At 41.3% G+C, this 17835-nt stretch overlaps 1 protein-coding gene and 1 pseudogene across 1 annotated transcript; both read left to right on the forward strand.

Annotated features, from left to right (window-relative positions):
* The first annotated feature begins 6142 nt into the window (after positions 1–6142).
* Positions 6143–8960, forward strand: LOC109465676 (annotated as a pseudogene).
* Positions 8961–10704: 1744 nt separating this feature from the next.
* On the forward strand, positions 10705–17322 carry LOC109465665. The gene is made up of 3 exons (XM_019763048.1): positions 10705–12248; positions 16372–16432; positions 16786–17322. Exons 1-3 carry the CDS (start codon positions 10705–10707, stop codon positions 17320–17322), a joined length of 2142 nt encoding a protein of 713 aa, XP_019618607.1.
* The last annotated feature ends 513 nt before the right edge of the window (positions 17323–17835 follow it).

Below are 17835 nucleotides of genomic sequence, written 5' to 3' on the forward strand. Positions count from 1 at the left end.
GACTCAATGATAGGACAGTTACGCGCTATATTTAGCAACATAGGCAGAGGGAGTGACTGGGATGATGCCGTACACGCGGGTAACCCGGCAGCCGCCTCAAGAGTGAAACAATACACTACCAAAAATGCCAATCTTGTTTTTCTTCAGAGAAGAAAACTTTTCTTCCACTGAGAAAATTATTCTTCACCCAAGAAAAAAATCTTGTCCATGAGACAAGAATTTCAAGAAACTGCATTTTAGCATATTTTTCTTGTGGTAAGATTTCTTTTCTTATGTATCTTGAACTAAATATCCTTAGAATATTATTCTTGCAGTAAGAATTTCTAAGTTTTCTAGAAAACAATTCTGTACACAAGAAAAGATTTCTTGAACTAAGATCTAACTCTTCTTGTAGCAAGAAAAATATTCTCCCCACAAGAAAAGATTTCTTGAACTAAGAGCTAACTGTTCTTGTAGCAAGAAAACCATTCTGCCCACAAGAAGAGATTTATTGAACTAAGATCTAACTCTTCTTATGGCAAGAAAACCATTCTGTACACAAGAAAAGATTATTTGAACTATGAGCTAACTGTTCTTGTAGCAAGAAAACCATTCTCCCCACAAGAAAAGGTTTCTTGAACTATTATCTAACTCTTCTTGTGGCAAGAAAACCATTCTCCACGCAAAGAAATATTTCTTGAACTAAGATCTAACTGTTCTTGTAGGAAGAAAACCATTCTCCCCACAAGAAAAGACTTCTTGAACTAACATCTAACTGTTCTTGTGGCAAGAAAACCATTCTGTACACAAGGAAAGATTTCTTGAACTATGAGCTAACTGTGCTTGTAGCAAGAAAACCATTCTAGAAGAGATTTCTTGAACTAAGAGCTAACTGTTCTTGTAGCAAGAAAACCATTCTGTACACAAGAAAAGATTTCTTGAAATAAGAGCTGACTCTGTTCTTGTAGCAAGAAAACCATTCTGCCCACAAGAAAAGAAATACAATGTATATAGTGCTACCTAAATATAAAACAGACAATAATGTATAGCAACAAAATGTTATTTTGAAAAGCATTTGGACAGTATAGAGATGTTTATTATCACATTGATTTTTGTACAATGTATCTAATTAAAAATATAAAATCAGTCCATCAACATTCTTGGAATGGAAACAGTTTAACAGTAACTTTCAAAATATTATACGATGTAACTAACAAGCCATTATGATTTCAGAATACAGATCGTATTACATTCTGATCAGAAGCATATTCAGCAAAAACTGCAGTTTTCGCATTATAGAATTGGCAAAGTCACACCCTTTGGAAACCTGAAAAACAACAAGAAAGACCTGTGTTAGTTTGCATGCGAGCACTGAAGGCAACAAGTCAAAAGAGGATGCTAAAATACTATTTTTATTACTTGGAGTAAACAATTTAGAATTATATCATAAAGCACTGTAATAAACTTTACTATACAATACACCAGAGATATATGATTTGACTTTGAAATCAACCCCAATGGCGTTGTAACAATATTTGGGATATGAAGTCTAAAAACAATGTCAAACAGATCTTATAGGTGGGAGGGGGGCGCACTTACCTTCAATCTGTTTGGTTTCATGCTTTTTCTGTTGCAAAGTTGGTTTCTTCAGCAAGCTGACCACGATCACCATTGCTTCACATGTACACAAGTTCCTTTTTGATTTCATTTTGACTTCAAATCTGACATGAGTCAGTAACTGACAAAAATAAGTAACCAGCGCGGCTCCCACATCTGACTTATGTTCAAAGCCCCCTAACTGCATTCTGGGATTTGAATCAACCAATCAGGGGTTTAGAAAAGGTCACATGACAAGAAAAAACTAGAAAAAAGTTCTTACATCATCTTGAACATTACCAGGCAAAATAAGAATCATCTTTCTTAAACTTTCTGGTATTTTCTTAAATGTCGCTAAGAAAAACAAGAATGGTCTTTCTTAAACTTTCTAGGGAAGAAAATCAAGAATGTTTAAGAATATAATGCTAGCCATATCTTCAGCCTAATCAAAGATCAATTTTATATTAGACTTTCTTTTTTTTCTTATCAGTATTTGTCAAGAAAGATAAGAACTTAATTCTTGTATTTTCTTAAATGTTGCCAAGAAAAACAAGAATGATCTTTCTTAAGCTTTCTAGTCAAGAAAAACAAGAAACCTTAAGAAAGAAACACTAAGCAGAGCTTTATTCTAATAATAGATTTCGATAATCAAATTTCTTGCTTTTTCAATCAGTGTTTCCCAAGAAAGACAAGAACCATTCTTGTATTTTCTTAAACATTGCTAAGAAAAACAAGAATGGCCCTTTTCAATCATTCTCGGTAACATGAACTAGAAATTTTTTTGACAAACACAAGAAAAAAAATCTTAAATCTGACCACTTTGATATCAGGTAAGAAAGAAATCTTCCATGGAGATTAAATAAGAAAATTTAACTAATTCTGAGGGAATTTTAAGATTAAAAGAATTTTAATCTTGTAACTTAGAATCTTCCCTAGAAATATTGTCTTTACTAAAGAAATTTCAAGATTACAAGAATTCTAATCTTGTAAGTTAGAATCTCCTCTAGAAATATTTCTTCACCGAAGAAAAATCAAGATTTAAAGAAGCCTATTTTAGAAAAATTATCTCCACTCAAGAAAAATGAGAAAATTGTTCTTGGTGCAAGAATGTAGGTATACAGAAAATTTATTTTTTTCTTATTATTCTCCCCCAAAGAAAAATTTTCTTCCCATGAGAAAATAAGAAAAACAAGAAAAAGCATTTTTGGTAGTGTACCTGCGGATAATGAAGGCGGAGCAAGCAAACGCCCTCATCCAGCCGTCGCAAGCCCAACCAGTCTTCTTCGACAAACCAGGAAAGTCAGTGAACACATAGGCGAGAAGATGAAAGACTCAACGGTAAGAAGTACTACTTTGTTCGCGCTGGCGCGGGACCAGGCGTTCTTCAAAGTTTTATTCTTTGCAGCCGATAGGGCATCAGACTTGGGAAGGTCCAAATCGGGGGAGCTCGCCTGGCTGCCCAAAGAGAGAGGGGTATTATTACCTTCGCCAAGAATTGGAGAAGGTTATGTTTTCCTGGCCGTGTGTCTGTGTGTCTGTGTGTGTGTCTGTGTGTGTGTCTGTCAACAGCATAACTCGAGAAAGCTTAGATGGATTATCTTGATATTTGGTAGGTGGGTAGGTCTTGATAAGAGCTCGAACTGATTAGATTTTGGGCCCCCTGGCGGCTTGCTATGGTACTGCAGCTGAACTTCCGGTTTTGATATCTCATGATCCAGACATGCTAGGGTGACGAAATTTAGATGGTAGGTAGCTCTCGTGCTGAGGAAGAAGTGACGTGACTTCGGGCCCCCTAGCTGCTCTGGAACTGCAGGGGCGTTAGTTGAAAAATGTTTAAAGGCTGATAAGTCAAGAACTGGTGGATGGATCGTCGTGATTTTTGGCATGTAGGTAGCTGAAGTGATGCTTGACATAATGATATTACAATTATGCAAATATTAATGTAATTTGCATAATTAATGAGGAAAGTCTATAAATCAGCTGCATTCCATGATAGGAATAAAACCAGTAGTTCTACTTCAGTACCAAGGTCACCCACCAGGAGGCCCATATTTGACCTTTACCCTTGTCTTCCTAAGATCAAGGAGGTTAAAAATTCTCAGCAAGGAGGTTCAATCCTTCGTAATAGTCAGTGACACCATAAGGCGTCACACAATCGAAACCAAAACACCTGGTGACGTCACGATCACGTGTAGTAAACAAAGGTTGACCTGTGACCTCCAACCATTCAGGCATTTCCAGCCTTGCGCAGCAGGAGGTCGCCAGGGCTTCAGTCATTTCCGGGTAAAAAAAACGTCAAACATGGAGAAGGATATTGCCCTGCTAACTGGAACTGCAGGGGCGTTAGTTGAAAAATGTTTAAAGGCTGATAAGTTAAGAACTGGTGGATGGATCGTCGTGATTTTTGGCATGTAGGTAGCTGAAGTGATGCTTGACATAATGATATTACAATTATGCAAATATTAATGTAATTTGCATAATTAATGAGGAAAGTCTATAAATCAGCTGCATTCCATGATAGGACTATTCAAGCTTGTGTCATACGTAATTGAGAACGGCAGAAATACAGGCAGATATCAATTATGCAAATGAGGACTTAATTTGCATAATTAATGAGAAAATGTTATAATTACATAGTGGTAACTGCCTGGAATTTCATACTTGGGATATTTGAAAGTTATGGTCTCGGACCGGAGTTTCCCTCCGTATTTCGAGCAATTTGACACCCTCAGCCCGACGGGCTGTCATTTCTGTACTAAACGCGGGTCGGAATTTTTCACTCTTTTGGTGGAAAGGGGTGCCGTGCCGCTTATCAATACACTTGATTGATATTTTCTGCGCCCAATTTATTTAGGGGTAAATGAGGCACATCAAAGTACATTTTGAAAAAAGGGGTCATTTTTTTCGTCATTTTTAACCATGGCTGCATGGAAAAAACGAATTTTCCCAGGGTAACGGCTTAGTACTCGAAGAAGCTCAGAACCTAATGTTTCCAAAATTTGAATTTAATTAAAATCGATGCGATAAGTTTATCGCTATCTTCGATGGCCCGAACACACCCAGAACGCATATAGAACGTACCATCCCGGCGGTCAGGCGAAAGGGCCACATAACCATCCGCGCGGACGAATACCAGGAAGTCTTAGCTGGACCACCAACATTACGCCACCTATAAAGGCTACAACTAACAGGCTTTTCAGAAAATACAAAGATATGTACACAGATATTACGATTTCAGGGATATCGCGGCCAAAACATACCATACAAAGTCACGTTTCCGGCGATTTACTGCGCACTTACTTAGACTCTGGTCAGAATTAAACTCCGACCCGGAACCTTATGTAAAGGTGAACATAATTAAACATAACTTATTCAAATAAGGACCTCATTTGCATAATTTATGAGGAAATACTATAGTGGCATTCTTTGATAAGATAAGACTGTCTTCTGGTGTAGAATATGATCAACAGATATAATTGATGCAATATAGGATCCTATTTGCACAATCAGGGGAATTAATCTATAATTTCTTAGCCATAAAGGCTAACCTCATTTGGCGAAGGTATGAGATCGTGGAACTCTAGTAATATTAGTATTGTTAATTACAAAGACACTTTACATTTTAGAGAAGGCTAGGGAGTTGGGGAAATTTTATAGAAGTTTATTTTATTTTGAAAATTCATGCCAGAGGGCTAATTGCACCACACAATGTATACAACATACTGTACGTGTGAAACAAGTGAGTATTCTATTCAGAATACAATCTAAACGTTTTGGTGTCCACATAATGTACAATTTGCTACTGCAAGGGTGTTGGAATGTATTGGAAGAAACAGCAGATGATTGCATCACTTAGATTCAACTTCATTATGTGTAACTTTAATTCTTATGATTTTACCAAGAACTAAGATCTCCACATAAAAAAAAAACAGGTCTTCTCAAGAATATCTTGAAAACCTGGAAAAATCTGAAATGTGCATAAGGGACACAGGGTTGGTCATTCTAAGGGTAAGGTGGTCTAGTAGCCTATATGATATTATAACATAATAGTTATACACAATCTTGTTGCCCCATTCATATCATTGCTAAGCATTCCATTTGTTGCTAAAATAAACCACAGTTTGGAAATGTTGTGTTATAGTAGTTTTAGTCTTAGACTTAATGACTAAGATTTATTGTTAGGGTCCATATTCCCGGCATGACAACAACTACCTGCCACAAAAAAAAAAAAAAAAACGACCATATCATGTCCTGGACAAAATATACTAAAACCAGTAGTTCTTCTTCAGTACCAAGGTCAGCCACCAGGAGGCCCATATTTGACCTTTACCCTTGTCTTCCTAAGATCAAGGAGGTTAAAAATTCTCAGCAAGGAGGTTCAATCCTTCGTAATAGTCAGTGACACCATAAGGCGTCACACAATCGAAACCAAAACACCTGGTGACGTCACGATCACGTGTAGTAAACAAAGGTTGACCTGTGACCTCCAACCATTCAGGCATTTCCAGCCTTGCGCAGCAGGAGGTCGCCAGGGCTTCAGTCATTTCCGGGTAAAAAAACGTCAAACATGGAGAAGGATATTGCCCTGCTAACTGGTCGGTGGAGACAGGACCACTCCAAGAACGAAAACTATGATGAGTTTCTTCGTGACCACGGTAGGTACAACCACCAAGGAGTTACACGGTCTTTATAGCCAATCCTGTGCAACAAGGGTACCGAAGTAACAGGTTCCTCACTGGCCACCCAGTTCAAAGGCAGCATCTCGGTACCCTTTTTAAAGACAAAGTTTGGTTTGCCGATTACCAGTTTCCAGTGCTCCAAGTGTTGACGTACCTTCTGCACTGGAGATCTAGGACGGAAGCCGCCTCACCTCTGTATACCGAGTGCTGAAAGGAACCCGTTTAATACTTCGGTACTTTTGCTCCTCAGTGCAGGCTTCCGAGTGGGCGGGAGTTTTGATGCTGCCTTGGCGGGTATAACCAACCCCTCTCCCGCCAAAACCTTCTCTGGCGGTATAAGTCGTTCTCTCTGGCAAAACAACGGCCGGATACCGCAGTATCAAAACTACCGTCCACTCGAAACTTTGTGTTGGCAACACACATTCCTAACTAACTACTAAACCTCCCCGCGACCACCAACCAAGGTCGGCTGAAGTTCGGAAGCAATCTTAACCAGCTTAGGCCAGACTTACTTTTGTATACAAGTTGAATCGAATTTGAGTTAACTTTGAGTCAAATTTGGCCCCCCAAAAAACCCCTCCAACACTGCTGACCTAATCCCGAACACCTGAGACAACCACCAGGCAACCATGGTCGAACACTCCCGACTGGTCTAAGCATTTTGAACAATAGGCTGGCACAGCCAGAATACTCGGCCGACCTCGCCCGAACACCAGTCCGACCACAGCCGACCTTAATCCCAACCTACTCCTAACCATGCAGGGTTGGGGGCAGTTCGTCACTCAATTGTATTCAGGAAGTGTATTAAATGTTATTATTTATTCATTCATCTGTTTGTTTGTTTATTGATTCGACAGGTTTGTCTTGGTTCGGCCGCATGATGGTAAAGTTGTTCAAAATCAGCCCTATAGAAGAGTACATCGTCAACGGAAACCAATTACCTACCGGCAGTACCATCAGCAGCAAAGACCAGTGACATGACTCTTACTATTGGCCAGCCACAGAAAGTCCACATGGAGGGTTTTGGCCACATGGAGGTAAATAATTATGAGGGTCTGCATGGGGGGTAGTGATTACAAATTACACGAAATTGTCGCGGCTGATTACGAATTAAGTTAAATTCTTAGAGCTGATTACGACTTAACGCTATTTTGGGTGGCTGCCTACGGATTATGAAGACTAAAAAGGCCTGATTACGCTTTACGAAAAAGGGCATGCAGGCCCCCAATTATGCTTTTGTTTGAAAACATTTTGGGAAGCGAGTGTAAGGAGCCCAGTTACAGATTGTGTTATGTTCATAAAATTATATACAGAAGGATCTCATACTAGTATTCGCGCTATACTGACACACGTTGAATAGCAAAGTTCTTTGATCACAACCATTTATTTTTCACGAGCCGACGTTTCAATGACCTTCTGTCATCTTCATCAGGGTTATTCTGACTGGTAGAAAAAATGTTACTGACGCTAGATGTTACTTGCATAGTGCACTAAAGGTGTTACATAGTGCACAGTGCACTTACACTAGTTTTTACTGTTATCAATGCATTTCCGAACGTAGTGCAATTGCGACATACATACTATGCAATGTTACATCATAGGGACATATGCGGTTCCAAATGTAAAGTGTTTCTATATATAATATAAAATTTGTTAACAATACGTACTGAGCTATCACAGTCCCAAATAGAAATTATCAAAAGTCTTGTCACGGATTATTTACGGATGACTGACACACGTTGTTTTGATGCTCCACTCACAGACCAGGGTAGATTTGGACGAGTACGGCCGGCTTGTGACACGGACGAAGAAAGGAAACGGCGATATGGTATAACCACCGGCCGTATTGACAGCCAGGGGCGGCTGGAGCTGGTAATATTTGTCGTGGTTGTATTTTCTTGGTCCATGTTTTGATTTTGATTTTATTTTATTTATTTGCTCATATGTAATAAAAACAATGATTACAAAACATAGGAAAAGTAGTTAGGGTGGAGAAAAAAGCCATAATGGCTTGTCCGATATAATCTTACATTAAATGAATCAGTGAATTAATGGAACTTAGCAACAACTAAATGAAACAATACAGTGAATCAATAATTTAATCAAACGATGAAATACGTTTGGCAAGAAGCAAATTAAAATACAATGAGTCAATGAATATTTTAAGGTACGGGCGAACCCCGTAGTCAACAGTAGCTCGGGCTCAAAGTATAGTAGTGTGGCAGAATGATTTGGAAAGCTGCAGATTCCTCTGTACAGTAACGAGTTGGAAACTGTATTGAATGGTAGAGGAATACCTCAGATTTGAGGCTGTAAAAGTTAGATATTTGGTCGCATACACAACACAAGCACTGTGCGTCGGCTGCAGTTCACATGACCTCCGCATAGCTACAATAAAAGTTGACGTTACTTGGAAGCCCCCACCCCCTATCTGGTTGAAAATTTCGGTGATTCTTTAAGTTTTATATAATGTATTTTGACTAGATTTTTCTACCTCCTTAACATTCAGGAATGAGTTTGGAAATAGATATAACATGTCTGTGTCATTATCTATATCTGCATGTTTCAACTTTTATAACCGAGAAGGTTTTTGTCTCGTCATTGTGCGTCTATTGCTACAAAGTTACCTTTTTTTCTTTTTTTTTACAGTCAATACTTCTCCCATCGGGGAGAACTTGCCGGCGTGTTTTGCAGAGGGTGCAGTGATGAGCTAATGTCGCTAGGAGGCGATGTGTACCAAGACAAGTACCCGATTTTGTACAGATTTGTCTAATGTCGACTCCATAGTATTCTTTCCCTCGATTGAAGGGAGGGGGCGTGGAAACCATTTCAGCATTGTAATAAACAAGAGTCACTTCACTTTACCTGATTGTTCTGACTTTCCATACACATAGGCCATTGAGGAAATTTTTCTGTCATTGAGTGGGGAATATGATCATTTTAATATTGCATTTTACGGCAAAAATTTTCTCATTACCTGCTTTTTTTAAACGGACGAAAATTCATGCGCTTGCGGATGTCACCCGGTACCCACGTAATAAAATCAACATGGCCTAATGTATATAATGTACTATGTTACTGTATTGTACGTATATATTGTACGTTGTCGATTGTAGTTCCATTCAGCATTAAACACACAAAATATCTATATATAGACATGGTGACTGGGTTTTTGGATGTGAAGATTTTCCTGTTTGTATAAAAATGCGCCGCATTACGTAACTGCGTTCCAGGGTGAGCAGGCTGGGCAGGGGTTCTCTCTGGATTGTACCCACACAGTAACTCATTTTTGTGTTTCCAAATAACAGACTAGTACAAATGTATTCAGGCAGTCTGTTTCTTTACAGAAGAAACATATGACAGAATGTGGTTTAAACGTTTTCATATAGACTAAATGTATTTAAAAATAGACTACACGTATTGTTATTATTTTTACCTAAAAAAATTATATATTCGGGCGGTATTCGTTATGTATCATTTATTTTTTGAAAGATTGCATTTGTTACATAAAAAATATCATAGGTATGAATTAACGTTCTGACTATTAAAAATCAGGATACGACAATAATTCCGCTTGCATACAAAGTCTCTGTTCTTGTCACATCGCGTTTCTAGGTCTTCAGTAAACTAGATTTCACAAATTTGGTTGATTTTGTAAAAACAGAAATGGTTTCTCTTAGAACATGATACTAGCGTCTGCTCTAGACAATGCCTTTAAATACATTGTGGAATTGGTCTGATAGGTCAGATAGGAATGACATAGAGTGAACATATATTCCTACGGTACAGTTTTTACTGCATTATGCAAACTAATATATATATCAAGCCAGTTTTGTTGGGTTTTACTTCTTTCACTGACTTTGAGGCAGTAGAAGACGAATTTACCAACTTCTATAACATGTTTGTTCTTTGAAAGTAGAATTCATATACATGATAAATGATGTTTTTGTATTATGTACTCGTAAAAGAATGTGAAAATTTACGGTTGTGTCAAAATTTGTGTAACATCACTTGTCACGTAGTAAATACAATGAAAGCAAACGTAAAGAAGAAGAGGAAGAGAAAGAAAAAGAAGGAACTGACCAAAAACAAGATGTTTACCTCTGCGAAGGTAAATATAATGAGCAAACGAGAGTCAACTATTTTACAGAAGTTTAATCTCGTACAGCAATGAGACTAAAGCATTTGACACAATCCCTTACATGACCTTAAAATTTGTCCCGACGCCAAGACTAGACATCGCGTGGGGACGATTTGCGTGTACTCTTAGAAAAATTAAGCCAACGGAGACATATTGCCGACCATGTTGCGACTGTGTGACCGTCTTGCGGGGGCAGACCGGGTGTATCGGGAAGGAGACAACTTAAATGCCGAGTTGACGTACGCAGGTGCGCTGAAAGAGGCGATGGAGGGCGGAGACAAAGAACTTGAAATCGCCGTATTGAAAAGCATGGGTGACGTGTACCTAGACAGGGGTACTGTGAGTAGGAATGGGAGCGACTTTACAAAGGCTTCAGCCCTGTATAATTCAGCTCTGGTGCGCTGTCAGGACCCAGACAACACCCAGGCCCTCCTACACCGTATCAAACGCACGGAGAAGGTTTTTCTGGAGAAGGTGGGTGGAGTGAAGGAAGCCGTGTCGTCTATAGTAGAAGCAGACCTCACCCACAAGTCGCAACTCCAGGACATCAGGTCAGAATGCGATACTCGCTTACAGGAGATACAAAAGCTGTGTAACTACGACCAAGGGGATCAGAAAAGCGAGGAAACCCTAGCGGCGGAGAGAAGAAGGGCAGTTGCGGTAAGACGACTTTACCATGATACCACTATTAAGATAAAACAGTTCATTTCTGACCTCCTGCAAGAATGTTTTGGCTTGCTCGGCGACCCGCCATGCCCGTATGCCGTTATTGGCCTGGGTTCCATGGCAAGAGAAGAAATGACGCCATTTTCCGATTTCGAATTCGCCATCCTCGTCGATGAAAGTAAAGAAGAAAAGAGCAACGCTCGGTACTTCAGGGTACTGACTTATCTACTTCATCTCAAGATCCTCAATCTTCAAGAGACGATTCTCCCCGCCATGGCGATCAGATCTCTGAACAACTTTGTTTCGGGGGACCCCGCGGAGAACTGGTTTTACGACTCGGTGATGCCGCAAGGATTTGCCTTTGACGGCGCCATGCCCTGGGCCTGTAAAACGGCCATAGGCAGGGGACCGTATAAAAACAAACCAGCACTAGAATACATCAGGACTCCCGGCGGAATGGCAGAGCTCCAGAAAGAGGAGGAAGACCACGTGGCGGATGTACTGCGTAAAGTGTGTCTGATAACAGGAGACCAGCGCCTGGTGAACCAGTATGAAAGATTGGTGAATCAGTATCTGGATTCACCCTCTCATGTCAAGGGCTTGTCTGTACGTACGGAGCGGGCACTGCGCACTCTCTGCACCGACATGGAAACGTTCAACATCCACAGGATCCCAAGGAGGGCGGAACCGTTCAGTGTGAAGAAGTTCGTGTACCGCCTGACCAGTTTGGTGGTAGACAGCTTGGGGCTGTTGGTTGGTTCTGATGAGAAAACAGCTGCCGCCATTTTGTCGGAGATGACGAATCAGACGATAATCCACAAAGTCAACGGTCACCACCTGCAGGTGGCTGCCGCGATAGCTGACGAAACGCGCATGCGCACCTATATTGCCAACGGTGGTCAAAAGGAACTCGCCTCTTTCTGGCCCACATCTCCCGTTACCGACTACGCAGGCGCGCCAATCTTCCGAGACATCGAATCAGGAGCCATGCACCGTTTTTTCAAGACTACATTCGCCCTGCAGTCTTTCTTGACGACTTCAGTTCACCATGAAGAGCAATACAAAGAGTTCGAAATCATCCACAGGCCGGATACTGCACACTTGACGAAGGAAAAGGCCCTGTCTGTCGTTTCAAACTTATTCCATAAGCTACGAAAATCAGAGCTGTACGAAGATGAACCATCGAGGCAAGCCATGGTACACAGTATACTACAAGAAAATGCAGAGGCAGATAACTGTTACAGAGTAGCTATGGCACAGCCTGCTGACACAATGTCAAAATGCAGGATAGCCCTGGACTTCGCCGGGACACTTCTAATCAACGGAAAACAGAGTGAAGCGATAGACGTGTTGCGTGATACCGCGAGTAAGCTTGGAGACTGCCTCAAAACGTCTTCTCCCGAAGCCTCGGACGTTCCCTCTGTGCGACACGAGCTATTCAGGGCATGGAGTAAACTGATAGGGCTGAATTCAACTATCGGAAATGTGGCAGCAGTCAATGACGTATTGAAAGCTTACGATGAACTTTCGCCAATTCTATCTCAGCACAGCGATTCCGATGACAACTGCTCTGTCAATCTCCTCTGCGAAATCGCGCAACATTACTGTCGTATAGGAAAGCACGACCTCGGACTTAAATATCTGCATCTTGCCAAAACTGGTGCAGATAGAATGACGGAAATGACGACAGGCCGTGCACGTGAGTCGTCCATTCTCGCTTGGTGCAAGTTGAAGGTCGGTTTCACTGCTCTGCAACTGAAAGAACAGAGCACAGCCATGCAGTTCTTAAACGAGTCGCTAGAGATACATAGTCGTCTCTACGGATCTGACAGCCAAGCAACTGAAATCACTGCTGCAAAACTGGCACTTGCACTAGCGCACAGACAGCAGGGCATGCATAGGAAATCTAAAAGCACTCAGAAGAAGCTCTTCAGTTGGTTTAAAGCCACGCCATATTTCACGGACATAGAATGGTGGTGGAAGGTATTGAATCCTCAAGAGGAAGATGCGTCCAGTTTAGCTGACAGTCTTGAAGAGATGAAGCTAGAGATAGAAGACGGGCGTTCCTCAGTTGATGCCGTGGGCTTGGCAGGGTTCATCTGCATGTACGCGCGGTTACTCGACAAGCAGCAACGTCACGACGACTTGGACGTGTTCTTGGCAGAGACACTACCTAAGCTTGAGACGTGTCCTTTCACAAGCCAGATCGACTCTTCGGAGTTTTTGTGTCGCAAGGCTGAACCGTGCATACTAGCTGCCGAGATGCTGAGGAAGAGACAACGCCCATTGCAAATAGTACAACATCTCCGATTGGCCTTCTGCCATTTGAAATCGTGCCAACACACCGACACCCACCATTGGTCAAGTCATATCGGCTTGCTTTACCGGCTATCAATACTACAATGTGATATCGGGGACGAGAAGGCTGCACTGGGTACTGCATTTCTGGGGCTTGCCCAGCTCAAAAATCGCAGGGAGCGTACAGCCATAGAACCTGGGCGTGAGGACGCGGGCCTGCTATCTTTGGTTGGGGACGTTTTTGCTAGTCTGAATGAAATTCAGGAGGCTATAAACGTTTGGGAGGTGGAGCTACAGATACGGACATATCTGAAAGAGACCGGAGTGCTAGTGGGAATGCTTCACTGCAAACTCGGCCTCAGGTATCATGTACACTTTTCCGACACGAAGAAAGCAATCAAACATCTGGAGAAAGGACTAGATGTCTTAAACAAAATTCCTTTGTCTACGACTTCCCAGGACGACCATGTCCTCAACATTGACGACAGAGCTGAGGCAAGTGCACGCGTACACGTTCCCGATTTAATATCTCTTTCAAATATGCTTCTTAATAAGCTACGGTCTCCGCCAAAGTTTCAGTTTAAGAACCTTTCTTACCTCACGTAACAATAGACCCTTCGTGTTCAGTTGGGAATCCTAATATAATGCAAGGACTTTGTGATCATTACTCAGACAGATTTGGTATCATATTGTGTAAATAATGATCAACGCTGGAGACCATGATCTATCTCAATACATATGTACAACATACTTTTACTACTTGAACTAATTATAAGTAGAATCTATCGCATTTACTATCTTACTTTTACTCTATTTACTATATATTATTACAGTTAAACAGACAGAGGAGGACAGAGTGTCATCAACTTGAATAAAGTTTATTACATGATTATGGAGCAATTTGGTATGTAACGGTACCTGCCTAGGATGCCACATTGTGTAGAACGTCTGATGTGTCATATCAAACTAGCTTCTTAATAAGCCAAGGTATTGATGTAGTAATAAAACAACCCAAAATAGCGACCGTATCTGGAATAAAGATTCTCCTTCTCTAGCTTACTCCTTTGTATAGGTTATATTCTTCCCTCACCCCCAACCCCCCGCCTGGATGGCGTGTTCCCAAAGCCGCGCGGTCATTCACCCGGGGTCGACTCCGGATTTCGAATGTGGTTCTAAAATTCGAAACGGATTCTAAAGTTCGGTCTTAAAATGCAACTTTTTGGTCCATTTTTTGCGATAAAACAATTTTTGGTGTCTATGTGGGACAAAATGACCATTGTTCAATTTCTTATGTACCAACATTCCAAATGTCACGTGTTAACGACCTGTAGTTGTTTTTACATGGTTGGAGACGGAGAAGGGGAAGAGGACGAGGAAGAAGAAACTGAGCAAAAACAATATGTTTACCTCTGCGAAGGTAACGTTAAACATAATAGTAGTTGTAAAGATGGTTATGATGATGATAATGGTTGTGATAAGTTTTACTAACATAACAATTTTGACAAAGACGATAATAACGTTACCCATTCTTCTTTTCCATCTCATCATCATATCTTTGATATCTTATTCCACTCACACAGACATCACAAATACGTAAATTTTAAGATATGTTTAATCAAAAATATTTTGTATGTAGATAATAACTACTTGAGAGAAAAGTAATCTAGACGAATGTTTTCATGAGAAGTTATGATTTAAGGATAGTGGAACACAGGTGTGAAAAAAGATACGTTTGAAAATAAGAAATTACCCTCTTAACAGTTATCTTATGACAAGTTCAGTAAGATAATTCTTTCAATCAGTGACTATTAAATCCTAAGGTACATACCTCCGAATTTTCGACGACTAGTCAGTTCGTCTTGGTCACGGAATAATCCTAGTCTCGCAGGATAACGCGAGACTAGAACGAGACTTGCGTGGATCTTCTGCCCCCCTCTGCGGAACTTGTACTATACGTGACTGATGAATCTCTTCAACGATATCTTATGACAGTTCTTAAAATGGAGAACTATTTGTCCTTTGCGTTCATCTATATCAAAGAAACGATAGATTTAAATGAGGGAATGATAAATTGACTCAAGTGCAATTCCCTCACTTCTGTTGTAATATTCAGAATGTTTCAATTGTTACATCATAGTTATGTTGCCAAACAATTATTTAGATGTATTCCATATATGGATATTCTGTTTTCTAAAATAAATTAATATTTGGCATGGGTAGTTTTACACCCTACCATCCTTCTTTCTCATTGTTATTGTTGTTATAATCATGGACTACTTTCGTTTCTTGCCATTTGGGATTGAGTTCGAGGGCGGAGTGATACCATTTGGGGTTTTGTGACGCGCCGCTGCCTTGGACTGTCGGTAGGCGGAGTCGGTCCCCAACAGGCCGTCCAGCAAACCGTAGACACCGAAGTTAGAATTGAACCTGGGAGGAAAGACAATTAAATTTTAACATAACTAGAAAGGTAACATTTGCAAAGCAAATGCAATAATGTTTACCTTAGCATACGGTCTGCTATGTTATTTCTTACTCGAACACACTCAATGTATATAGTGACAGGAGTCTAAATCCCTCCTGCTTTAAAATTGCAACATGATGTAACCCAACAGTATTTACCATGATGACAGACGTCTGGTTCAGGTCATTGACCTTATTTGTTTTGATAAGAAGAGGAAGAGGAAACAGAGCAAAAACAATACGTTTTCCTTCTGCGAAGGTAAACAAAACAACTTGAGTCAGTTCTGTAGACAGTTTAACGATTTTGTCTGTCTATGACATACCGTCATTATTTACCAGTTACGTTGAAGACGGGTAGACATCATGGTAGAGATATACGTCGATGCCCAAACTTTATTGAACTCTTTGCTCTCTGTATTAGATTTTTTTGGGGTTTGGGGGGGGTGCAGGGTACGATCAAAGTGGCAAATGATCTTCCCCTGCCCCGAAGAAATCTGCTTGGAAATTTCTCTCATCGAAGGTTTATAAACTTTTCTAATCTTACTTACCTAGAGTGGTGGAAGTCGTGGAACTCAGGAGACCGGAAGTTGAAGGGCAGGCCATATCCGGAATGGTCGGTGACGGTGATGTACAGCCCGTAACAGCCGAATAGCCAGATGGTGCTCACGTGACAACTTGGAAAAATGTGAAGTCCTGTGATTATGTTTACCGAAGGGAAACATATTGTTTTTGCTACGTTTCCTCCTCCTCTTCTTCTTCTCCAAAAAGTGACCTCTGACCTGACTGAACTAGACTGTCTCTCACCATGGTAACTGGTGTTGGGTTACATCATGTCGCAATTTTATAGTAGGAGGGATTTAGACTCCTGTCACCATATATGTGCATGTATTTGAGTAAGAATTAACAGAGCAGACCATATGCGAAGGTAAACATTATGCATTTGCTTTGCAAATGTTACTTTTCTAGTTTAATCATACATTCGGGAAAACCCTACGGGGCGGCTCGGCAAACGCTTTCCCGATCCTCGCGGGGAAGGACAACGCCACATGCCCGGTCAGAGCCTTGCAAGTGTACATAAGGATAGCGCGAGCCCTCGGTATCTCCTTTGAAAAAGGATACCTGTTCAGGACGGTAAGCAAAGACAGCAAGATCCTGAATGAACCATTCACGTACGACGCCGCACAGTATCGCTTCAGAGCATACTTAAGGGAAATAGGAGAGTACAACGGCGACACACTTCACGGCGTACGCACAGCCAGCGCCATAACCATGGCGTTGGGAGGGGCAGACGCCGCGTCCCTGATGACACACGTCGGGTGGAAGAGTAAATCCACGGCCGAGCGCTACCTGCGGCTCGACAGGGTGTGTCACGAAAATTCCCCGGCAGCAATCCTGCACGATGAAGTATCGAAAGAGCCCAAAAAGGATGGACAAGAGCAAACGGGAGCGGGCCCATTCTATAGCAGCAGGAACTACGGGAGGCTCAGACCCGTCTTCGAGTAAGCTTGAACACTGACATTGACAATAAGAGATCAGACGAACTTGATATAGACGTCTGAGTGATATAGAGTAAACAAGAGAGAATATCACCGAAAATAAATGAGGGATTATCGGCTTGTGCGAGCAAGGGGGGAGCCATCACGACAAGGCGGTTTTCAAATAAAACAGATTGAATAGTTGCATAGTTGTCTCCTAGGAGTAATTTTTTCACCGAGTGAGAACCAGCAGGAAGCAAGGGAGGGACAGTAGTATCTTATAGATGAGAAGATAAGGAATGAGAGGTGGATTTGAGGATGGGTGAGGGTCGAGGGGGAAATCAGCAACCTGGGGGGAGGATAACGCTATGTAAGGGGGTTTAAGCATGGGAGCCCCAGCGTTCCACCCCACATCTTAACCCGGACAGAGAGCAGAGTGGCAAGGGATTTGGTACTATCTCGAGCTGCTTTGCGCGGAGGAGGGGGTAAGATGATACCAACTCGTCAGTCCGTCGGGTTGCAGGGAGAGGAAGGGGGTGAG

The sequence above is a fragment of the Branchiostoma belcheri genome, unplaced genomic scaffold, assembly GCF_001625305.1.
Source record: "Branchiostoma belcheri isolate BF01 breed outbred unplaced genomic scaffold, Haploidv18h27 scaffold156, whole genome shotgun sequence".
Taxonomy (NCBI): Eukaryota; Metazoa; Chordata; class Leptocardii; order Amphioxiformes; family Branchiostomatidae; genus Branchiostoma; species Branchiostoma belcheri.